Source organism: Hemitrygon akajei, chromosome 12 (genome assembly GCF_048418815.1).
Source record: "Hemitrygon akajei chromosome 12, sHemAka1.3, whole genome shotgun sequence".
In the NCBI taxonomy this organism is placed as follows: Eukaryota; Metazoa; Chordata; class Chondrichthyes; order Myliobatiformes; family Dasyatidae; genus Hemitrygon; species Hemitrygon akajei.
This window is the reverse complement of record NC_133135.1, coordinates 22,624,053-22,649,935: the sequence shown is the minus strand read 5'-3', so window position 1 is coordinate 22,649,935 and position 25,883 is coordinate 22,624,053. Positions and strand designations below refer to the sequence as shown.

Below are 25,883 nucleotides of genomic sequence, written 5' to 3'. Positions count from 1 at the left end.
TAATACAACATGGCACATAATGAACAAATATAATGTGGCCGATGTAACTTTCTTGGATTTTCATTTAGGTACGGGGTAATAATTTTATTACTGGTGTCAGGTTCAATGCTGACTCTGGTTACGTCTGTGTGGAGTTTGTATGTTCTCCCTGTGACCACATGCATTTCTCTTGGCTGCTCTGGTCTCTTCTCAGATCTCACAGATGTGCAGACTGGTTAATTATTTGCCCACTGTAGATTGTACCTAGTGTAGGTGATGATAGAATTGATACAAATGTGGAGAGAATAGGTAAGAGCAGGGGTTCCCATCCTGGGGTCCATGGACCTCTTGCTTAATGGTATTGCTCCTTGGCATAATAAAGGTTGGAGAGTCCTAGGATAAAGGGAAAATTAGCAGGGAACCACCAACACAGTCTGAGGATTGTGCTGGGGGCAGCCCACAAGTGTTGCCATGCTTCTGGTGTCAGTGGCACGCCCACAACCCATTAACCCTAACTGTAGGTATTTTGGAATGTGGGAGGAAACTGGAACACTCGGAGGAAACCCACGTGGTCCTGGGACAGCGTATAAACCCTGATAGGAATCAAACCTTGACTGGTGGCCACTGGCTCTGTAATGCGCCCTCCTAACTGCTATGCACCAAATTTCACTTTTTTAAATAATTAAATTGAAAAATAAGTAATTCTTGCTTTCTGCACAGAGCAGTGTACAGTTTATTGGCTCAAAATTACAGAAAGGATATGGAGGGGTGGAGAAGAAGTTTTGTGTAATGGTGGGAGGTATTGCATCATGTGAACAGCTGGAGTTGTATTCCCTATAGAAAAATGCTGATTGAAGTCTATAAAAACAATGAAATTGTTCAATAGTGCAGATGCATACGGATAATATTACTTGTAGAGTGTATCCATTATATAAGAAACATGGTAATAAACCCAAAAAGGAATTCAAAAGAAGCTTTAAGATGCAAGCTAGTTAAGTATTATCTGGCTTCAATGCACTCACTTTGGAAATGCCTTTGGATTAAGCATAAATTACTCCACTTCTTAGTTAGTGGTTTCTGAAATAGCAGATGAGGTCATTGTGAAAATGGATGCTGCTGTGGTTGGAGCAGAGGTGCCTGATAGGACAGGTGGATGGCTGTTCTGTGAGTTGGTGTAGCTCTTCTGCTATTTACACAGGGTTTCTGTATGCTGGCAAAGCTGTCAATACCATCCCAAACACCTGTACCCCACTTTGAGTAGTCATAGATCAAGGGTTCCCAGTGGTTGGTGGAGAAGATTCATTTCTTCAAGGAAACTTTGAGCACATCCTTTAACTGTTTCCTCTATCTGTATGATAACGCCTTCCCATGTAAACGGGACTAGCTTAGGTAGTCGGACAACTTGGTTGGCATCTCCATGCTGCTTAATGCCAAGGCTCTATGATGACGTCATCACTCTTTGTGAGCAGTTTTTCACTGATTCTCTTGTATTTCTTTGTCCTACTGTGAATGCCTGCAAAAAAAATGAATCTCAGGGTAGTATATGGTGACATATACGTGCTTTGAACATTGAACTTTGAAGTGTTCATCTTGGTAGTCTGATGTGGTTTGTACATTCTAACTGTTCTCAACTGTGCGGCAACTCAAAGAAAATTCAGGAAGCAACCCCAGCCACTAAACGTGGCCTTTTCCAAACTCATTAAAGCCATTGATCTCACCAGTAGGAGGGACTGTGGGGGTGCCTTTTTCAAATTTGGCCGCACACAGAAATTCTGCTCCATCTTACCTTTGCTTCATGGCAGCGTGACCCCACGCCACAGGTCTACAGAACCTAGCTCAAGGAATGCGTCAATCAAACAATGCGTCAGTGTCCCAAAACTTTTCTCAACCTTTCTTGGTGTAATGTAACACCAAACCTCCTGCAGGAGTGGAATTTATCTACAAAATAAATGGGAAACTACTCAGTCTGCAGTGACTACACTTCAAAACCAAGGTCACCTGAACCTCAAAGAATAATTACAAATGGACAAATGGTCTTGTGCAAACAATACTTTGAAATTAGTAGCTGAATCAGCCGATGATGAAGTGGGTGCTGAGTTTACACAGCAACACTTGTAAGATTACTATTACACTTTCATCGGTGGGTGGAGTCTTCCTCTTTGAATACTAATGCTACACCCACCTGTCTGTTTGATCAGACGCCACCCCCACAACTGTCTGTCAACAGAACAAAATGTGTGTAGCCAGCAGCCAAAGTTCAAAGTAAATTTATTATCAAAGTACATTTATGTCACCATATATAGCCCTGAGATTCATTTTCTGCTGGGCATTGAATCCAAGAACCATAACAGAATCAATGAAAAACCGCACCCAACAAACAACGAGTGTGCAAAAGACAAACTGTGCAAATACAAAAGAGAAATAGTAATAATAGATAAATAAGCAATAAATATCGAGCATGAGATGAAGAATCCTCGAAAGTGAGTCCACGGATTGTGGGAACAGTTCAGTGATGGGGCAAGTGAAGTTATCCCCACTCTTTCAAGAGCCCGGTGGTTGAGGGGTAGTAACTGTTCCTGAACCTGGTGGTGTGAGTCCTGAGGCTCCTGCGTCACCTTCCTGAAGGCAGCAAAGAGAAGAACAGTAACAGCCAAAGTCAACGAGAACGTATATTTAGACCAGCACCTTTCGACCAATGTCTGAATTGGCACTTTCTCTGATGACTGTCCAGACTAATCCCATAATCCCATGACGTCTCTCTCCCCCTTCCCTGCCTGTTCATTTATCTGTCTAAGTGCTTCTTAAACTTTGCTGTCATGTTGGCTTCTTTTACCTCCCTGGTAGTACATTATAGACACCAACTGCTCTGTGTTTGGAAAAAAACACTTGCCTTGGGTAAGATGGGTGCCATGTTAGTAAAGTGCTTATCATAACGCCAAACAGCGCCAGCAATCAGCGATCAGGGTTCAATTCCCTTTGCTGTTTGAAAGGAGCTTGTATGTTCTCCCCGTGATTGTGGATATTTCCTCCAGGTGCTCCAGTTTCCTCCCACGTTCCAAAAGACATACAGGTTAGGGAGAGTATGTTGTGGGCACTGGAAGTGTGGTGGCATTTGTGGGCTGCTCCCAGCACATATTCAGACGCTGTTGTCTGGTAATGCAAAATGACACATTTTGCTGTTTTGAAGTGCATGTAACAAATAAAATGAATCTTTTTCTCCTCACCCCTTCTTTAAGCTTTTCGCTCACATTTTAAACTTCCTCCCCTCTCTCATTAAACCTCTTCTTTTTCCCCCAAGTAATCCTTCCTCGCTGTCAAAGCTGCAGCTCCATCCGATGGCCCCCACCATCCCCCAAACTCTGTTTCCCCGTCTTCCTTCCTGATCAGCTTTCTGACTAAAACGCTGGGACCAAGAGCCAAAGCCCAGAGTGTAACGTGGCAATACCAGTGAGCAAAGGGGCAGAGATTAAATGAGGAGCGGTTTCAGAGCATTTTCAACAGATTGCAGTTTATTTAGGAATTTTCTCATTCAGGAAATCTCTCTTCCAAGTGTGTTTTCAATCCTTGCAGCAGGAAATTTGATACTAAAATGTTAACAGTCTTCACAAGAGTAGCACTTTTGAAAGTCTGAATGTGCTTTTGTTGCGTTTGATAATTTATGCAACCATTGAATTTATTTTGCGGAGGTTAATGTCTGTGAAATGACTCAGACTGGAGTTTAATTGCTTTACATGAACTTTGTCATCTGCATCAATTAAGACTGTTGAGTCAATAAATTGCTTAGTGCTGGAATCATGACACTAATGGCTTTGAGCAGAATAATAGTTTTGTAGAGTTGATGCTTTTTGCAGCTTGTAACCCAGTTACTGTAAACACTTTAAATCACTTTTTATAATGCTGTTTACATTGCAAATGCATGCTGGTACTTGTTTATTTAAGTATATTTTATTCCATATCCATAATATTCATGCTGTAACCTCTAACTTTACTTTTCATATAATTCTTTATTCTGCTGCATGCTGCACCCTGACCAACACATCACAGCAAATCCGTAATGCATGCAAAGGTATATAGTGAATAAAGTTGATCCTTAATCCTTGTAGCGTTTATGTAGATGTATGAGACCGGCCCTTTTCCATCATAAAGTGTTTTCTGGAGCTGATGGGTAATTGTGAAAAGGATTCCAGGGAGTCAGTGGCAATGTCCCACTTTGTTGAGGAGGTTCTGAGCCCACATTTATCCTTTCTCTACCTGAGAGTGTTCCTGAGATTGTGCTGGAAATAAAGAGTAGATTATTGGAGTGTAATGTCAAGCTGGATGATATGGCTTGTCCATTTTGATTTTTCTCAACTGTCTGGCAACTACAAGAAAGTACTTGGAGCAGCATCTCTCCTTGCATTGGGATTGGAACTGGTGAATAATTGTCAAATGCAGTACTGTGCAGAAGTCTTAGGCACATTTGTGTATATAGCTGGGCTGTCTAGGACTTTTGTTCTGTACTGTATCTGTTGATGTGAGGTTAACCTGATGGGAGCAAAGGAGGTTGAGAAGGTGGAGCATCGCGGGAAGGGTGTGGTACAGGTAGCAGAGATGGGGCCAGACATGGGGTGGCATAAACCTAGCCCTGAGGCACCAGGCTAAGTCATCTGATTCCAAACAATTGGTTCCTTGCTCATTACAGAATGTCTCTCTGGTACTTCCCACTGCCTCCCCTCTCCCTTCCCATTTTGCCAACCATGATTCCCCTCTCCCTGCCCCCTACCCACTCTCAGTCCACAATAGAGACCCATATCAGAATCAGGTTTACCATCACTTACATATGTCATAATTTTTTTGTAGCAGCAGTATGGTGCAATACATATAATTACTACAGTGTTGTGCAAAAGTCCTTGCTATGTACGTATATGTGCCTAAGGCTCTTGCACAGTACCGTGCACTGAGATTGTGAGTTGTCCTGCACACTGTTCGTACAGATCAAACCTTTACACAGTGCATTGAGGCAGAAGAGGATAAGACTGAACTAGTGCAGAATGAAGTGTCAAAGCTCCAGAGGAAGTGCAGCACAGGTAGACAATAAGGTGAAAGGTCTCAATGAGGCAGATTGTATGGGAGATAGTTCATAAGAACTTGTGAAACTAGGAGCAGGCCACTCAGCCCCTCAGACTTCTCCTGCCATTCAATATGAACTCCACAATTCAACTTCTCATTTGCGCCAGTCCTCAATTCTCTGACTTTTTAAAAACTTCTTTAATCACCCACAGCGAGCTGGCCATTAAGAAACAAGTTTAAATAAGTGATTACTTCACAAACAGGTGTTTTTAGTAGAGCCCCTGTTGTTATTAATGGAACCGGAACAGAAACTAGATCAGTTGAAAAGGGGCTAATAGAAACAAACCTTCAGGAATGAAAAGGTCTGAATAGCTCAATACAGAGCAGATGTTTCCATGGGCAGCACAGTGTTACTGTGGACAATCAGCAACATTCATGAGATCCTGAAAAAAGAGTTCAGATGGTTTTCAAGCAATTGTTGATTGAAATTAACTGCTAATGTTAGATTGACGCAGTAGTCCTTTTCAATAAAGAGCACGAGTGTGATATCTCCGAATAATGAACTTGGCAGAGACTGCACATCAAAAAGCACTAAGATCATGGTAACGATCTCTGACCATCCCAGCAAGGACAGTGTCCCAGCTGGTGAGCCAAGGTAGACCACCACTCACCGGACAGACCTGTGGGGCAGGCCAAACGTTTTCCGTCTGGAGCCAAAACAAACGACAGTGCAGGTTGTCCAACGCATACAGTGACGGGCACAGGTGAAGCCAACGGACAAGGACATGGCATTTAGAATGTGTGGTGGAAAAACGTAAGGTTTTAAAACCGATTTCTCCGAGTGACCCGAACGGATACACTTCCAGAGAAATCGGCGGTAGCAGAACACGGCATTGTAAATGGCCATAGGATTGACTTCGGCACAAGTCTACTGTGCCGCGCCAATGGCCTTCGGGACCGCCAGGTGAAGGAAGCCATCAAAATAAAACTAGAGAAAAAGCCTTTTAACAAAGATGAAGGTCTTGCTCTAAGTAAGAACAGGAATTCCACTGTAAACAAGATGGACAGTGGACACCCGATTGGATGAGAACTAACCAACCGGGGGACAGATGATGGAGGTATATATACCACTGGACTAGACACCACCTAGGCATCATCCCTGATAAATATGGCAGAGGTTGTCATCAAAATGATAGTTAAAATTGATACCTGTACTCAGCTGGAAGCCCAAGAAGAGTTTATTTGTTATATATATGCTGGGAAAATACTAAATCCTTTTACAATGTACACCTGCTCATTAATGCAAATATCTAATCAGCCAATCACATGGCAGCATCTCAGTGCATAAAAGCATGCAGATATGGTCAAGATGTTCAGTTGTTCAGACCAAACATCAGACTGGGGAAGAAATGTGACTTTGACTGTGGAGTGATTATTGGTGCCAGACAGGGTGGTTTGATTATCTCCGAAACTGCTGAGCTCTTTGGATTTTCATACACAACAGTGTCTGGGGCTACGAAAAGCACAAAAAAAACCCCAGAGAGCAGCAGTTTTATGGGTGAAAGTGCCTTGTTAATGAGAGGTCAGCGGAGAATGGCCAAACTGGTTCAAGCTGACAGGAAAGTGACAGTAACTCAAATAATCAAGCGTTCCAACAGTGGTGTGCAGAAGAGCATCTCTGAATGCTCAACACATCAATACCTGAAGTAGATGGGCTTCAGCACATGGGACACTTCATTAGGTAGAGAAGGTTCCTAGTAGAGAGTTCACCAACTGTATGTCCATGCATTGGTTAACTTAGTTAAAACTGCTTCCATTTTTCACAGAAGATTTTTGAGTTGGAAGATTTCTGAGCTTAGCAGGACCTTGAGAAATTCCTATTTTAGTGACCAGTTATCTGTAGAAATTTGTGTAACGGCATACCACAGTAACTCTGTGGAGAAAGCAGATAAGTAAGTTCTGTCCTTGGGTTAGTTACGTCTGTGATTGAATCAACTCTTTTGTGGAATCTTCAACTCACAGCCAATTTTAAAAGTAACATCATAAAAAGTTCTCTGTTTCCTAATGGCATGATGGGATGGAAATATTGGTAACTGTTTAGTCGAGATCAGTTCATCATTATTGATTACAATAAAACCATAACACATAGGGCATTCAGCTCATCAAGTGTGCTGCACTGTTCGACCACAACTGATTTGTTGTCCATCTCAACCCACTTCTCCTGCCTTCTCCCCATAACCTTTAATGCCCTCACTAATCGGGAACCTTTCAAACTCCACTTTAAATATACCCAATGACTTGGCTTCTACAGAATTCCACAGATTCACAAATCTAGCCAAATAAATTTCTCCCCATCTCTGTAAATGGATGTCTCTTTATTCTGAGTCTGTGCCCTCTGGCCCTAGACTCTCCCACTATTAGAAACATCCTCTCTGTTTCCACTCTATATAAGCTTTTCAATATTTGGTAGGTTTCAATGAGATTTCAACCCCCCCCCATTCTTCTAAAGTCCAGTGGGTACTAGCCCAGAACCATCAAACACTCCTTGTATGCTAAACCTTTCATTCCCAGGATCATTGTTGTAAACCTCCTGTGGACTCTTGCCATTGCCAGCACATCTTTCTTAGACTAGGGTGGAGGGGAGGTGTCCAAAATGGTTCACATTACTCCAAATGTGTACCAGGAATTAAATGTGTTTCTCGTAAGTGTACCTACAAAAACATCATCCATGACTTAGTTACTTCCTGGCTTGACTTCTCCAATGATTGACCAGTTTCCCTTTTCAGAAACATCTCCACATCTGCTCTGCCTGTGCAAATCCTATTCACTTTTGACTTCACTCTACTCTTTTAAAAGGAAGTTTCTCAAAGCAACTCCTTGTATTTCTGAAGGCATGAGCTTCACTTCAGAACTGTGAAACTTCACCGACAGAGCCCCTAGGGATGAGAAAACTTTCGATAATAAATGTCATTTTTCATTAATTGCTTTTAAAGAGATTAGGAGAGATAATATTGATGTGTATTTCCTTCTCATGGCCTTGCAGTCAATAAGTAATTGCCTGTCATTGCAATCAGCTGAAGAAACTCAACTAAGAATCACCTTAAGACCATAAGACATAGGAGCAGAATTAGGCCATTAGAAGTTACTTCACTTGAAACTTGCCCTCTTTCAGAGCATTAGAAAATCTAGCCAGCTCTCCAAGACAACCCACACAAAATGTTGGAGGAACTCAGCAGGTCAGGTAGCATCCATGGGAAAGTGCAGGAAACCTCTCTTGTTGATCATATATATTATGAAATTTACTATGACACCTCTATTCACAAGACAGTGTGATAGTGTTCCTCCTGTTAACTTTACTTGCAATGATTTTTCAAAAAAATTTTAATAATCACACACCAGAAGTCATAGTTGATTTTCATTATGATACAGAAGCAGCAAGAGATTGCATCTCCTCCATTTCTCAGACATCCACGCTCTCCCAATCTTCCCACCATCTTAACAGAGATCAGAGACCCTCTTGCTACCTCCAAACTTGCAGAATAAAATTACCTGAGTGATACCACAAAAATGAAGAATTAGCTGTCAGTAAGAAATAGGTCTTTCTTTGCCTACAGTATTTCCTCTTTTAGGGAAGTGCAAAATGGATCTTTTTCTACCTTAGTGAATCAGCCAGCTTAACTAGAGACTCCAGCCACCCCAGACATACTCTCTTCTCCCCCTCCCATCGGTAAGATGGCACTAAGATAGGTTATGGATAATGAAGTAGGTTTTCAAAGCTTGCAGAGAGATTTAGGCCAGTTAGAAGAGTGGGCTGAAAGATGGCAGATGGAGTTTAATGCTGATAAGTGTGAGGTGCTACATTTTGGTAGGACTAATCAAAATAGGACATACATGGTAAATGGTAGGGCATTGAGGAATGCAGTAGAACAGAGTGATCTAGGAATAATGGTGCATAGTTCCCTGAAGGTGGAATCTCATGTGGATAGGGTGGTGAAGAAAGCTTTTGGTATGCTGGCCTTTATAAATCAGAGCATTGAGTATAGGAGTTGGGATGTAATGTTAAAATTGTACAAGGCATTGGTAAGGCCAAATTTGGAGTATTGTGTACAGTTCTGGTCACCGAATTATGGGAAAGATGTCAACAAAATAGAGAGAGTACAGAGGAGATTTACTAGAATGTTAACCTGGGTTTCAGCACCTAAGTTACAGAGAAAGGTTGAACAAGTTAGGTCTTTATTCTTTAGAGTGTAGAAGGTTGAGGGGGGACTTGATAGAGGTATTTAAAATTTTGAGGGGGATAGATGGAGTTGACGTAGATAGGCTTTTTCCATTGAGAGTAGGGGAGATTCAAACAAGAGGACATGAGTTGAGAGTTAGGGGGCAACATTTTAGGGGTAACACGAGGGGGAACTTCTTTACTCAGAGAGTGGTAGCAGTGTGGAATTAGCTTCCTGTAGAAGTGGTAGAGGCAGGTTCAATTTGTCATTTTAAAAAAATTGGATAGGTATATGGACAGGAAAGGAATGGAGGGTTATGGGCTGAGTGCAGGTAGGTGGGACTAGATGAGAGTAAGCGCTCGGCACGGACTAGAAGGGCTGAGATGGCTTGTTTCTGTGCTGTAGTTGTTATATGGTTATATGGTTAAGAAGATACAAGAGCCTGAAATGGAACACTTGTACGATAAAGTGGACTCTGGACCTCACTGTTTGCCTCGTTGTGATCTTACACTCTATCAATTACCTGCGCTGCACTTCCTCTGGAACTTTCACTCTTTATTCTGCATCGTTAGAGTTTTACCTCGTTCTACCTCAATGCACACTGTAATGATCTAATCTATATGAACAATATGCAAGACAAACCAAGCATTTCTTGGTAAATATGGCAATAATAAAGCAAATCCAAAAAAAAATGATGCACACCAAAAGTGAACTAGTGAAACAGCGATGTGAATCTGGAAGTATGATAGAGAGTAAAGCACAGAATTATTTAAGGGGAGGCCAGATAAGCGTAAGCTGGGGGTGGGGGGGAGAGTAGAGGGATACAATGCTAGATCAAAATCAATAAGAGAAGATTCATATGACCATAAGGCGTAGGCCATTCATCCTGTCAAGTCTGCTTCACCATTCTCAGCAACACACACAAGATGCTAAAGGAACTCAGCAGGCCAGAGAGCATCTATGGAAACGAGTAAATGGTCAACGTTTTGGGCCGAGACCCTTCATCAGGTCTGGGAAGTAATAGGAGGAGTCAGGGCAAGAAGGTAGGAGGAGGGGAGGAATAAGTACAAGGTGTGGGTGAGAGGTGAAACTGGGAGAGGGGGAGGGGGCAAAGGAAAGAGCTGGGAAGTTTATTAGTGAAAGAGAGAAAGGGCTGGAGAAGGCGGAACCCGATGGGTGAGGACAGAAGACTGTGGAAGGAAAGGGGGAGGAGCTCCAGAGAGAAGTGATGGGTAGGTAAGGAGATGAGGTGAGAGAGGGAATGGGGAATGTTTTCACCATTCAGTCATGACTGATTGAATTTACCTCTCAATGTCATTTTCCTGCCTTATCCCAATAACCTTTGACACCCTTACTAATCAAGAACTTAGCAACATCCACTTTAAATGCACCCAACGACTTGGCCTCCACAGCCGTCTGTGGCAATAAATTCTACAGATTCACCAACCTCTGGAGTCCTCATCTTATTTCTAAAGGGATGTCCTTCTATTCTGAGGCTGTGCCCTCTGGTCCTGGACTCCCCTACTATTGGAAACATCCTTTTCATGTCCACTCTATCTCGGCCTTTCAATATTTCATAGGTGTCAATGAGAGATCCCCCTCCCCAATCCTTCTAAACTCCTATGAAAACCAGCCCAGAACTATTGAATGCTCCTCATAGGTTATGTTTGACTTAAATATTATTTGTAGCTGTACGGCAACATTATGAAAGAGTAAATGAAAAAAAACCTGCAGCTACCGGAAATCTGAAAACTGAAGTGAACTGACTCTGTGGGTCAGAGAGAAATAAGACTTCAGGCTTGGGACCCTTCAAGAACTAACTTGTGTTGCTTGCAAAAGAGGAAGAGTGCTGTTATTCTGTGCTTTTTGCTAGTTGTTAGTCGGGGTAGCAGAGAAGACAGGACAGGGTGGTGGTGGAGTAAGGGGAATGTTTGTGTACTGCCACTCTCGTGGCAAGTGAAGGGTAGCTAAAATTGTCCCTGTGATGTTTGATGATCTGTGTAATGCTACATAGTCTGACACGCTCGCCTACTGACCTCTGTCTGTTACTTCCTGATCTTTCCAATGAGGCCCAAAACTGGGCGTGATGCAAACTGCAGTCTCTGCAATGAATGCTTATACTTTGGATAACACATGCTCTTTGCCTGCCAGCCACTTTTCACTTTTCTCTGTACAATCTAACTGCTGCGCGCGTCTCAGTAAGCCAGAATCTACAGAACTACGTTGAGTATACGTTGCACAGATTCTCTATGCAGACTGTACAACATTACACAGACTATATGAATTACGCAGGCTATATGACATCACACAAACTATACAACATTATTATGCAGACTATACAACATTAGCATCACATTACACTGACAAATCTCTCTAAGCTGATCTACACTCTGTTGCCACTTTATTAGGTACCTCCCGTGCTTAATAAAGTGGCCACAGAGTGTATGTTCATTGTCTTCTGCTGCTGTAGCCCATCCACTTCAAGGTTTGATATGTAGCTGCTCTACTGCACACCACTGTTGAAACATGGTTATTTGAGTTACTGTCACCTTGAACCAGTCTGGCCATTCTCCTCTGACCTCTCTCATCAACAAGGCATTTTCACACATATATAACTCCCACTCACTGGATGCCTTTGATATATTTTTTTGCACCATTCCCTGCAAACTCTAGGGAGATTGTTGTACATGAATATCCTAGTAGATCGGCCATTTCTCAGGTACTCAAACCACCAACAACCATTCCACGGTCAAAATCACTAAGTTCACATTTCTTCCCCAGTCTGATGTTTGGTCTGAACAACAGCTGAACCTCTTGACCATGTCTGCATGCTTTTATGCACTGAGTTGCTGCCACATGATTGGCTGAATTGATACTTGCATTAACAAGCAGGTGTACCTAATAAAGTGGCCGCTGCATGTAGCTGCCTCATCATTTCACACTTGCTGGAAAAAAATCCCTCTATTCCAGCCATCATCCATCCTAGTCTTCTCCGTACTAAGCTATCTCTCTCATTTTCAGTTTTGAAGAAGGATTTTAAAGGATAGAGGCAGGAAAGTTGATTCCACTGGTAGGTGAGACAAGAACTAGGAGACATAGCCTCAAGTTTTAGGGGAGTAGATTTAGGACGGAGATGAGGAGGAACTGCTTTTCCCAAAGAGTGATGAGTGTGGAATTCTCTGCCCAATGAAGCAGTGGAGGCTACCTCAGTAAATATATTTAAGACAAGGCTAGATAGATTTTTGCATTGTAGGGGAATTAAGGGTTATGAGGAAAAGGCAGGTAGGTGGAGATGAGTCCATGACCAGATCAGCCTTGATCTTATTGAATGACAGGGCAGGCTCGATGGTCCGGATGGCCTACTCCTGCTCCTATTTCCTATATTCTTATGTTTGTTGTTCATCGATCCTGTTTACAGTTACGATTCTATAGATTTGCTGAGTAAGCCCACAGGAAAAAAATTCACAAGGTTGTATGTGGTGACATGTATGAATCTGATAATAAATCTTACTTTGAGCTTTAGTATTAACCCGACCGCTTCAGAGCAGCACGGTTAGCAGAGCTGCCTCACAGCGCCAGAGACCCAAGTCCAGCCTGACCTTGGGATTCGTGTCCGTATGGAGTTTGACATTTCCCCCATCAGTCACTGCATGCGCTGTCTCTGCTTGCTCCAGCTTCCTCCCACATCCCGACAATGTCTGAGTAGGTAGTCCCATTCACTTCGATAAATCGTCCCGTCTATGTGGGTGAGAGCTTTGCATCTGTTCAACAATCTCTATGACCCTCCCCCCACCATCAAACTGGAGGCACCATTGGATTAGAAGAAGGACAGTTGGGATGGGGAACGGTTTCTTCCCCCAGGCTGTAAGACCACTGAGCATTCTGCCACCGCCCAAGACCTGCCACGTATGAAGTGACAGTAGCATTACACTATTTGCTTTATAACGTATGTAAATGCACCTTATTATTTGTTAATTTATTTGTGGTAATGTTGCTTTGTATTGTGTGTGAGCTATTCATACTGCGTCGTGCACCTGGTCCGGAGGTACATTGTTTCGTTTGGCTGTATACATATACGTGGCTGAAATGGCAATGAACTTGAACTTGGGAGTTTGATGAGAGCGTGATGACAATAAAAACTGGGAGTAACATAAGATAATTGTAAATGGGTGTTCGATAGTCAACAGGAATATGTGGTCAGAAGGCCCTAATTCTGCACTGTATTTCTCTGGCCGTGAGTTTCGCTGTTGAGAGATGGGTGTGAGAGCAAGAAGTATACAAGTATACCTTCTGCAGCTTGTACTCGGGAGAGAGTGACAGAAGAAATGTCGGGTGTGTGGAAGAGGATTAGGTAGGAAGATTAGAACTGGGCTGAAAGATGGAGTTTAACACAAGATGTAGGACCAAGCAGAGCAGGTCTTGCACAGTGAACGGTAGGGCACCAAGGTGTGCGGTAAAACAAAGGGAAGGCAGGTAAATAATTTATTGAAAGTGGTGTGACGGGTTTGATAGGGTCGTAAAGAAAGCCCTTCATAAATCAGTGTAATGAGTACAGGAGATGGGATGTTATGTTGAAGTTGTATAAAACATTGGCGAGACCTAATTTGGAGTTTTGTGTGCAGTTTTGGAAAGATGTAAATAAGGCTGAAAGGTGGGACTACAACTAGAGGTCATAGGTTAAGGGTGAAACATCAAGAGTTTAAGGGGAATATGAGGGGAAACTTCTTCACTCATGAGAGTATGGAACAAGCTGCCAGTGCATAGTGATGCACGTGAGCTTGATTTCAATGCTCAGTAGAGATTTAGATAGGTACATGAATTCAGCGGTATGGAGGGCTATGGTCCAGGTGCAGGTCAAAGGAAGTAGGCAGTTTAAATGGCTCGGCACAGTTTAGATGGGACAAAGCGCCAGTTTCTGTGCTGTACTTTTCTAAGACTATAGATTCATCTTCGGTATCCAATAGCAGAAATCCTCAGATTCCACAGACTGGTTTCTGTAGACTGTACGCTCTGTTGATCTTTTCTTAAATGAGGGAGATGCGTACTTTGAACAATAAACTGATTTAAAATTTTGATTGAGGTGGGAACCAATGCTTACCTTCACTTTAATATTGAATTAATCCTTTTTCTCAGCAGGAATTCTGACTGGAAGAAAAAGCCTGAATGTACCATGGTTACAGCCACGAGCTGTGATCTGACCAGCCTGATGCAGGACGTAAATGCCAATTATACTGCAGAGGTGCAATCCTACAATGCCGACAACACAGGGGGAATAGGAGAACCTCTTTTCGCCGAATCTCCCATAATCCAGCTTTTGAAGGATAGTAAGTCTTGCAAACATTCTTGAAACATATCCATTCTTGAATGCTTTCAACAATAACTACCATCACCTACATTCACTGTGAAAACAGTATGAGGGGGAATTCCTTTAGCCAGGGGGTGGTGACTCTGTGGAATTCACCTCTGCAGATGGCAGTGGAGTCCGAGTCATTGGATAGACAGTATTTAAAGCAGAGGTTGATAGGTTCTTGATCAGTAGTGTTATCAGAGGTTATGGGGAGAAGGCAGGGAAATGGGGTTCAGAGGGATAATGGTGGAATGGGAGAACTGACAATGGGCCAAATGGACTAATTCTGCTTCTATGCCTTATTGTCTTATTTTGGTTCTCAGGTGCTTTCGGCAAAAGCTGTCATCACTTGTATTCACTGTGAAAGCTGAATTATGAGAAAATACATTTGAACAGACTGCAGTAGGTGACCAATTTGAAGCAAAATTGTCCACTTTGAAGCTAAGGCTGAAACAGATGCCAGAACAGGCTTGAGGGCTGAATGCCCTTCCCCAATCATTCTATTACATAAGATCCCACAGAAGGCAGTGATAAAAATATTAACAGCTTGCAACTTTACACAATACAGAACAGAAGTGAGGAATTGCATCCAATCCAATAATGATAGGGTAGCATAGCAGTTGATGTGATGCTATTACAGCTCGGAGCATCAGAGTGCGGGGTCAAACTTCAATGTTGTGTGTGAGACATCTCTCTATGCTTCCCATGAAATGTGTGGGCTTCCTCCCGGTGCTCCGGTTTCCCCCCACACTCCAAAGACGTACCAGTTGGTAGATTAATTGGTCATTGTAAATTGTCCGGTGATTAGCCTAGGGTTAAATCGGAGGTTGCTGGTTCTCAGAGGGCCAGAAGGGCTCTTCTGCACAATATCTCAATAAATAACAATAATAGAATTGCATGAATTATGAACTCTGGAATTTGTCATTCAGGTTTTTAGCGCACGGCTTTGAAGCCATAAATTGGAAGTGTAAGTATATACAACTGAGTCACAGGTGACAGATGGCCTGGGTTTCAGACATTTTAAGAAAGAAAAGGAAAATAGAGTAAATTAGAAAATGGTCCTGATATCTGTATTGTATCTGTTACATTAAATGTATAATATTGTCCAAATATGATATAATATTTAATGACATGAAATAAAACCAAGAATATTCTATTAGAAAGCTATTTAATAAGTTGGCTGTAGAGAGGTTGTTTCCTATGGTAGGGAGTTCTTAGACCAGAGGGCACTGTCTCAGAATAGAGGGACACCCATTTAAAATGGAGCTGAGGCAGAATTTCTTTTGCCAGGGGGTGGTGAATCTGTGGAATTCATTGCCACAGGCATCTGTGGAACCTAAGTCATTGGGTATATTTAAAGCAGAGGTTGATATATTCATTTTTAGTCAGGGCATGAAGAGTTATGGAGAGAAGGCAGGAGATTGGGGCTGAGGGGGTAAATTAATCAGCCATGATGAAATGGCAGGACAGACTCAATGGGCCCAATGGCCTAATTCTGCTCCTATATCTTATGGTCAGATGGCAGAGCTTCAGAATAGAAGGATGTCCCTTTACAACGGAGGTGAGGAGGAATTCCTTTAGCCAGACGGTGGTGAATTTATGGAATCCATTGCCACAGGCAGCTGTGGAGGGCAGGTCACTGAGTATATTTAACGTGGAGATTGATAGTAAGAGCATCAGTTATGGGGAGAAAACAGGGGAATGGGGTTATGGGATAATAAATCGGTCATGGGCTGGATGACCAAATTCTGTTCCTATGTCTTATGGTCTTTATTTTTATTCTAGCTCAGATTGGACAAGCCACGTTCAACATCACCAAAAAGAATGAAACTAAAATTCAGCTGACAATAACAGATCCAATAACCTACATCAAATTTCCAAATAACACTCAAAAAACACTCCGGGATATCTATGGATCTGAACTTGAATACAGAATGGTTTATTGGAAGGACGGTACAAGTGGCAAGGTGTGTGTTAAGTTTCTTTTAATTTTAAAATAAAATCTTCCAGGGCTACACTGAGAACAGAACAATATAAGTAGCTGAAAAAACACATCCACTAGACATTCTTAGCAAGACAGGCAGAGAGAATAATATGATAATCAAATCAGGTCAGGACCGGCAAAAGTGGAAAATGAGCCTGCTTTATGTTGCAGAGATGGAAAGAACAAAGAGAATATCTACGATAGGATGGAAAATGAGGGAAAATGAATGGCCCAGACTAATGTCAGCTATGAACAGGTGTTGAAGGTTAGAAGAACTGGAATCTGCCTGTGGGATATGTAAATAAAGAAGGTAGTGTAGTGGTTAGCGTAACACCTCTACAGTGCCGGTGAACTGGGTTCAATTCTCGCCACTGTCTGTAATAGGCTTGTACATTCTCCCTGTGACCATGTGGGTTTCTTCTGGGTGCTCTGGTTTCCGCCCACATCCCAAAGACATATGAGCTAATTGGCCACATGGGTATAATTGGGCAGCGCAATCTCATTGGCCCTGAAGGGCCTATTATCATATTGTATCTCTAAATAAAATAAAAACATCAAAGGTAGAAGGAATAGCAATGCTGGAAGAGAAGACAGAGCAGTTGCTAGAAATCTGAAGTAAAATGGAGCGTTGGAACAGAAGGGTAAACAGAGAATTGGAAAGGCTGGTTACTGGAATTTGTTCAGTTAATGCGAGGTCCACGAAGTCTGCCACTTGCCAAAGTGGAAGATGAGAAGAGTGTGTCTTTTTGACAGCTCTGTTCCATGAGCTGGCAAGTGAGGCTTTTCCTGAACTGAGGGTCGGAAGCAAAATGATCCTTCTGCGTTTGTACCTTACGGTTGCGGCTGAACATTCTCAGGTGAATGGAGGATCGATAGATTTGTTTCTGTGAAACAATAGGACTTACGCAGGTGCTAAACACATGCAGAATGGTTCCTGCCATTCGTTGGAACAATGCAAAAGGCTATATAGCACTACAGCACAGAAACAGGCCTTTCAGCTCACTTAGTCCATGCCGAACTGTTATTCTGCCCATCCCATTGACCCGCTCCTGGACCATAACCCTCCATACCCCTTCTACCCATTTGCTTATTCAATTTTCTCTTAAATGTTTTAATTTAATACGCCCCTACCACTTCCTCTGGCAGCCCTTCTATCCTTGCACCACCCTCTGAGTGAAGAGGTTTTCTCCCAGGTTCCCCTTAAATATTTCACTTTTTACTTTCAACCATGACCTAGTTTCACCCAAACTGAGGAGGAAAAACCCTGCTTGCATTTACTCTATCTATACCCTTCGGAATTTTGTGACCTCTATAAAATTTCCAACACTCCAGGGAATAAAGTCCAAGGCTGTAGAGTTTTTCCCTGTAACTCACTTCCTCAAATCCCAGCAGCGTCCTTGTCATTTTTTTCAGTACTCGACACAGAACAGATTGGGAATGGTTGCTTGGAAAGTGAGTTTTGGTGGGGATGCAAGAGTGAATGTCGATTTGTGGAGGGAGCTATTCATTCAGAATGTTGAGGGGGAGGAGGAGGCAAAGTTATGTTTGGAGGTGGTATCTCAATGTAGTGGGGTGGAAGGTGAGGAGAAGTGGAATTCTGTCCTTATTCTGGGTGGATGGAGATGGGACAATAATGGAAATTTGGGAAGTAGAATAGAATTAAAGTAGAACGGTTTAAAGCCCAGCGTACTAAAGTGGAGTGGAAGCCCTGCCTAATGAAGAAGGAAAACATCTTGAAAGCATCACTATGGAAAATCTGAAACAACAATAGAAAATGCTGGAAACACTCCACAAGTCAAATTGCAAACAGGATAGAGAAACAGGACTACCATTTCAGGTCAAAGACCTTTCCTCAGGACTGGGTTGGAAGGCTCAGAAGCTTCATAGCTGCTGGGATGTTGGGAGAGGAGGGATGACTCTGATAAGGTAAAACCAAGGTGACCATGGAGATAAGCTACATCCAAGGTTATCTGGTCAATAGAAAGAGTTAGAGAGTGAGAACATAGACAAAAAAATGTGAACAAAGGAATGTAGGAAGTGGCAAATTATGGAGTAGGAAGGCAGGTTGGTCCCATACACATTCTGAAGTAGATCGTGTTATCATCAGAACAAGTACAACTGTGCTGAAGAAGCTCTGAAAATGGCAAAGAGTCCTTACAAGAAACTGGGTAGAAAGAGGTGTAGAGAAGATTGAATACCATGAAATTGCTTGCATATTGGTCCCTAACGGAGATAACGGAGAGGGAGAAATCAGAGAGGACCACATGAAAGTGAAAGCAAAAGGTGAATTGTAGCCAAGACAATGAGGGGGCAGAAATACCATGACTACCATCAGAAACATATGGGGAAAAGATGAGTGGAAGGCAACTTTCTGTTCGCATTAATTGTTACATTTTTTCTCTTAACAGAAAAAGGAAACTGTAAAAGGTCAAGTGATAGTGATGGAAATTGAGCCAGCTTACAGTTACTGCTTCTCCATTCAGCCTCATATCAGATCACCATACAAGGAAGGCCAAAAAAGTCTTGACCAATGCATACGCGCCAACAGAAGCTTCACTACAGGTATTTCCTTCTTTGAGATTTTGCATCCTAAACTAAATATGATATTGCACTTACAGTGGAAGTTTCCAGAAGTATTAAATGACTCTGAGCCTGTACTCATTGGAGTTCAGAAAAATGAGGAGAGATCTTATTGAAATCTATTGAATATTGAAAGGCCTAGATAGAGTGGACATGGAGAGGATGTTCCCTATAGTGGAGGAGCCTAGTGGAGGAATACAAGGATGTCCCTTTAGAACAGAGATGAGGCAGAATTATAGCCAGAGGTTGGTGTATGAGACCAATTAACCTACTACCCTTTGCACCAGGAATGTGGGAGAAAACTGGAGCCCACACAGTCACAGAGAGAAGGGACCAGCTCCTTCCAGACAGCCAGGGAGCTGAACCTGGGTTGCTGACACTGTAATAGCATTATGTTAACTGCTACACCACCCTGTGGCACTGATTTACTGAGGAGGTCTCTCAAAGATCCAGTGCAGGCATGATGGTTGTATTCTGCACAGTGCAAGTCTCCATGAACAATGACATCCCTGAACAGCCCTATGGACTTTAAAGAGTGCAGGTCGGCAAAACCAGAACTTCTCACGAGTGTTTTAAGATTTTCAAAGTTCAAACTAAATGTATAATAAAATATGTATATATTACCATTTACTACCTTGAGATTCATTTTCCTGCAGGCGTTTAAAGGAAAAAAATAATACAATAGAATTTTAATCAAAAACAATACATAAACAGACAAGGACTCACAACAACCAATATGCAAAAGAAGACAAACTGTGTAAATATAAATAAAACTGAGAATGTGAGTTGTCACTCACCCGCAAGAATCAGTGCTGTGCATAATTTAGAAAAATAACATGCTTAAACAAATATAATCTTCTGCACAACAGATTATTTAGTTTAAATAAGGCCAGTTTCAGTGCCCAGTAATTTTCTCAGTTACCAAATGATCGAATGATTTGGAAAGGGGTGATTGGTGGCCTTTCAAGGAGGATCATTTCACAACACATTTAGATACCAACCAAACCACGTATTACTTCTCCAGAAAATATGTTGCTCTTAAAGAGCCAATCTTATATTACACCTTATTTGGAATATTGGCACCACTCGTAAGACCAACTCTTCAGTGAATCTGTAAATTTATCCTGGAGTGGCCGGTGCAGTGTCATCTCTTTGAATTGCACCAGTACTTGAGGCACCTACAGTGGTAAAGAGTTCCATGATTGAAACCCAGTGATACTGAGCAAACAGTAATATTTCTCCTTAGGAAGATGTAGCGTGACTTGAAGGTTAACATGTAAATAAGAGCATTCTCATTAAGACCATAAGACAATGGATAGAATTTGGTCATTCAGCCATTCTGTCATGGGTGATTTATTATCCCTACCAACCTCACTCTCCTGACTTCTTTCCCTGACCTTTGATGCCATTATTAGTCAAGAACATATCGATCTCTGCTATGCCCAATGACATGGCCTCCACAACCATCTGTGGCAATGGATCACAGATTCACCACCCTCTGGCTAAAGAAATTTCTCTTCATCTCTTTTATAAAGGTGAGTCCCTTGATTATGAGGCAGTGCTCTCTGGTCCTAGACACCCCCACTATAGGAAACATCCTCTCCACATCCACTCTATCAGCGACAGGTTACTGTCGATGCAATGCTCCTCAGACAGGATGAAGAGGTCAATACTCCCCAATGCCATTAGGCTTTACAATTCAACTGCCAGGACTTAAGAACTTTTTTTTTTAAAGCTATTATTAATGCTTTTTGAGTTAGTGATTTAGATGCATATCATATTATTACTGAGTTAAGTATTGTATGTAATGAGTTTTTGCTACAACAACAACAAGTGTATGGGACATTGGAAAAAAAATGTTGAATTTCCCCATGGGGATGAATAAAGTATCTATCTATCTATCTATCTATCTATCTATCTATCCAGGCCTTTCAATATTCAATAGGTCTCAATGAGATCCCTCCTCATTTTTCAAACTCCTGTGAGTACAATACAACCATAAAATGCCCCTCATATGTTAACCCTTTCATTCCTGGGATTATTCTTCCCAACCTCCTCTGGACCCTGTCCAGTGCCAACACATCCTTTATTAAATAATGGGCCCAAACTGCTCACCGTTGCCTTATAAAATACAGGAGCAGAATTAGGCCATTTGGACCATCAAGACTGTTCCGACCTTATGACCTTGCTAATCTAGGACACTGAGAGGTGATGCTGAAGAAACCTAGTAAATAGTCAGAGTGCTTTTGTAGTAAGAGCAACAGGAACATGCTAACAAAGCAGAGCCATTGATCTAATGATCAATGGATGTATGCACAAAAGTGACTCCTGTGCACATTATTTAAATAATTAGCAGCTTTTCATTGGGTTAATTTTGCCACTGATAACTAGAGTTCTGAACATACAGATGATTCACTAAAGTTAGTATTCCAGGCAATATCCTGTCACTGGAATCTGAGATGACAATCTCTGTTCATTTATGAAAGGATTAATTGTGTCTACCTCCCATATTTTGTTGCTGTTTGAATGCCAGAGTTCAGCGTATTTCTTTTTCTCACAATTATTTCATCCTTCTTTCCTGTTCTGTTCCCATCTAGAGTATGGCTTTGGTATGCTTGCCTTAATCGGACTCGGAGTACTGCTGCTTCTCAGCATATTTATTGTGATAATGGTGTTCTTGTGCCGACGCAAGACTGTTCCAAACGTACCTGAAACCAATCCCTTGAAAGCCTAGGCACAGCGTGGAAGAGTGTGTGTGTGTCCTTAACAGCTCTGTTCCATGAGCTGGTGGGTGAAGCTTTTCTTGAACTGAAGGTCGGAAGCAAAATGATTCTTCTGCAATTGTACCTTACGGTTACGACTGAACATTCACAGGTGAATGGAGGATCCATAGATTCGTTTCCGTGAAACAATAGGACTTACCCAGGTACTAAACACCTGCAGAATGGTTCCTGTCATTTTCTAAAGCACTACTTAGCAGACTGTCAATGATTGATGAGGCACTTTCATTTATATTTCTCTTTTGGTTTCTGGGTGATACTATGATGCTGTGAAATTATAGATGTTGTAAATGTATTTAATAACTAGATTTCAAATATTTTTCTTTCTACTGACGGGCACCTTAAGGAATCTTGTGTATATTGGGGTTTATTTATCTTGCATATCTTTCAAAGGAAAATATATATTTTGTATGAGTATTTTTAATTTTTTTAGTAAAAATAAACTGAGTACTTAATAAATGATGGTGATGGCAGCATTGAAATGGTTGCGGCTCTTTTATTTCAAGTATGTTTGGAGTGTACAAATGCTTTGAATTTGGGAACCGTAGTATCACTATCTTAATATCACAGAGCTTCTGTGCATACAACTTTGTCATTTTCCTTTCGAAGTTTAAAGGTTACGGAGAGAAGGCAGGAGAACAGGGTTGTGGGGGGATTAAAAAATCAGCTGTGGTAGAATGACAGAACAGACTCAATGGGCCGTAAGGCCTAACTCTTCTCCTCTGTTTGATGGTCTAAATGCCGACTGCATGTATGTTACCTGAGATTCATTATCTTGCAGGCATTTGTGGTAGAACAAAAAAAAACACAATTGGTGGAAAAACTACACACAAACACAGACTTTGTAGAAAGGGCCAACTGTGCAAACATAAAAAAGAACACAAATAATGATGAGATGAGGCCTCCGTCTGTCAGCATCGACCATGGATGTTGCGTCCTAGCTGTCTAGATACGCAAGCCTGGGCAGTATGATATGGAGAGCGAGCTATTGCCCATGTAGCAAGCTTTCCCTTGCACACATCTGATGAACCGAAAGGAAGGGCAGAGACCAACACATTTTAGCACCAGCCACATCACAGGGATTGCTACTCAGTGTGGAAGTCAACATGTGGCTGCCTTAGGAACTCCAGCTCCAGATTTTTCCCTCTCGGTTTACTCCTGCAGCCTTCCCCATAAGTGGGTAGAACACAAGGCAGCAGAGGTTTGAGATCAGAATTTCTCTTTTCTTCAGTGAGTTCCCAACCGCAGCTGATGAGCTCCATCTGTCTGAAGCAACTGGTTTTAAGGCACCAATAGCCCACCATTGCCCCTTCTCCTGTCAGTAGAAACAGTTCCACCAGGCTTGGTAGCTAAGCCACACATGAAGGCCAGGAGCTGGATTTGGTTCTCAGAGGGTATTTGAGATGTATGCCATTGGGGGCATTTAATGGGTAACGGGAGCTTCTCCTCACTACCACTCCCAGCTATAAAACCTTGAGGAACCTCACTAATAATAATTAATAAATATATAGGGCTGAGAACCTGAATTGTAGAGTCCTTGATAGGTTGTGTTCAGTGTTGCGGTGAGTGAAATTATCCACACTGAAGGGTAATAACTGTTCCTGAACTTTGTGATGTGGAACCTGAGACCCCTGTACCTCATCCCTAATGGCAGCAATGAGAACTGGGCATGGCCTAGATGACTGGGGACATTGATGATGAGTGTAGCTTGCTTGAGGCAGCACTCCCTGTAGATGTTCAATGGTGGGGATGGCTTTTCCCGTGCTCCCTCTTGCTGCCAATCTTTTCTTGAGGGTTACTTTTTCCTCTTTTTTGACTCACATTACAGTTCTGCATTCTTTTATAAAAATCCAAGTGAATATAAAATAAGATTGCTTACCTTCAACACCCTGCCAGGTGGATGATTTAATGTCATTCTGAAGACTACACAAGAGGGTTGTAACAACAATTCCTAGGCTAAATAATCTCTTTAACCCATTTGGATCCATAATGCCCAAATAATTTATTTCATTGCAGCTCACATTTAATAGTGAGCCTACTAAAGGCTGACATGTAATGAAAGAGTTTAAATTCCCTGTATTGGATATACTGACATTTAAGAAGGGTGGGAGACAGCAGAAAGGAAACTATAGATCTGTTAGCCTGACATTGGTGGTTGGGAAGTTGTTGGAATCGAATGTTAGGGATGAGATTATGGAATACCTGGAGGAACATAACAAGATAGGCCAAAGCAGGCATGGTTTCCTGAAAGGAAAATTTTGCCTGACTAACTCACTGCAATTTTTTGAGGAAATTACAAGCAGGGTAGACAATGGGGATGCAGTAGATGTGGTGTACTTGGATTTTCAGAAGGCTTTTGACAAGGTCCCGCAAACGAGGCTGCTTAGCAAGATAAGATCTCATGGAATTACAGGGAAGTTACTAGCATGGGTGGAGCATTGGCTGATTGGCAGAAAGCAGAGAGTGAGAATAAAGGGATCCTATTCCGGTTGGCTGCCGGTTACCAGTAGAGTTCCACAGGGAGTTGGTGTTGGGACCGCTGCTTTTTACAATGTATGTCAATGATTTGGACTATGGGATTAATGGATTTGTGGCTAAATTTGCCGATGATACAAAGATAGGTGGAGGAGTGGGTAGTGTTGAGGAAGCAGAGAGCCTGCAGAGAAACTTAGATAGTTCAGGGGAATGGGCAAAGAAGTGGCAAATGAAATATAATGTTGGAAAGTGTATGGTCATGCACTTTGGTGGAAGAAATAAATGGACAGACTATTATTTAGATGGGGAGAGAATTAAAAATGCAAATATGCAAAGGGAATTGGGAGTCCTTGCACAGGATATCCTAAAGGTTAGCCTCCACATTGAGTTGGAGGTGAAGAAGGCGAATGCAATGTTGGCATTAATTTCTAGAGGTATAGATAGATAGATAGATAGATAGATAGATAGATACTTTATTCATCCCCATGGGGAAATTCAACTTTTTTTCCAATGTCCCATACACTTGTTGTAGCAAAACTAATTACATACAATACTTAACTCAGTAAAAAATATGATATGCATCTAAATCACTATCTCAAAAAGCATTAATAATAGCTTTTAAAAAGTTCTTAAGTCCTGGCGGTAGAATTGTAAAGCCTAATGGCATTGGGGAGTATTGACCTCTTCATCCTGTCTGAGGAGCATTGTATCGATAGTAACCTGTCGCTGAAACTGCTTCTCTGTCTCTGGATGGTGCTATGTAGAGGATGTTCAGAGTTATCCATAATTGTAGAATATAAGAGCAGGGATGTGATGTTGAGGCTCTACAAGGCACTCATGAGACCACACTTGGAGTATTGTGTGCAGTTTTGGGCTCCTTATTTTAGAAAGGATATACTGACATTGGAGAGGGTTCAGAGACGATTCCAGGAATGAAAGGGTTACCATATGAGGAACGTCTGGCAGCTCTTGGGCAGTATTCCCTGGAGTTCAGGAGAATGAGGGGAGGATCTCATAGAAATTGTCCAGATGTTAAAAGGCCTGAACAGATTAGATATGACAAGTTATTTCTCACAGTAAGGGAGTCTAGGACTGTGGTGAACTACATATACCTGTCTGGACTGCTCCTGTGGCTCCTCCCACAGACCCCTGTATAAAGGCGATTGAGGCCTGATGCCCGGCCTCATTCTTCAGGATGTAGTGTTGTTCATTCTTCCAGTCAATAAAAGCCGATATCTCGCTTCTTACGTCTCAGAGTGAGTTATTGATGGTGCATCAAGGACAAGAGTGCATGACTTCAGAATTGAAGGACATCCATTTAGAACTGAAATGAGGAGAAATTACTTTAGTCAGAGGGTGGTGAATCTGTGGAATTTGTTGCCACGAGCGGCTGTGGAGGCCACGTCACTGGGTGCATTTAAGGCAGAGATAGATAGGTTCTTGATTAGCCAGGGCATCAAAGAGTATGGGAA

The 25,883-nt window shown here is 42.0% G+C and overlaps 1 protein-coding gene across 2 annotated transcripts in view; it reads left to right on the top strand.

Annotated features, from left to right (window-relative positions):
- Positions 1–25,883, top strand: part of LOC140736795 (tissue factor-like) — a 50,884-nt gene that overhangs the window by 8,352 nt on the left and 16,649 nt on the right. Inside the window, exons 3-6 of one of the 2 annotated variants that reach the window (XM_073062722.1) lie at positions 14,379–14,569; positions 16,378–16,559; positions 18,985–19,138; positions 21,754–22,418. In XM_073062722.1, the coding sequence (XP_072918823.1) occupies positions 14,379–14,569; positions 16,378–16,559; positions 18,985–19,138; positions 21,754–21,890 (664 nt within the window). In that variant the 3' untranslated portion in view covers positions 21,891–22,418. Of the gene's footprint in view, positions 1–14,378; positions 14,570–16,377; positions 16,560–18,984; positions 19,139–21,753; positions 22,419–25,883 lie in introns of those variants that run through there. The other variant, XR_012101008.1, reaches the window with a different exon arrangement.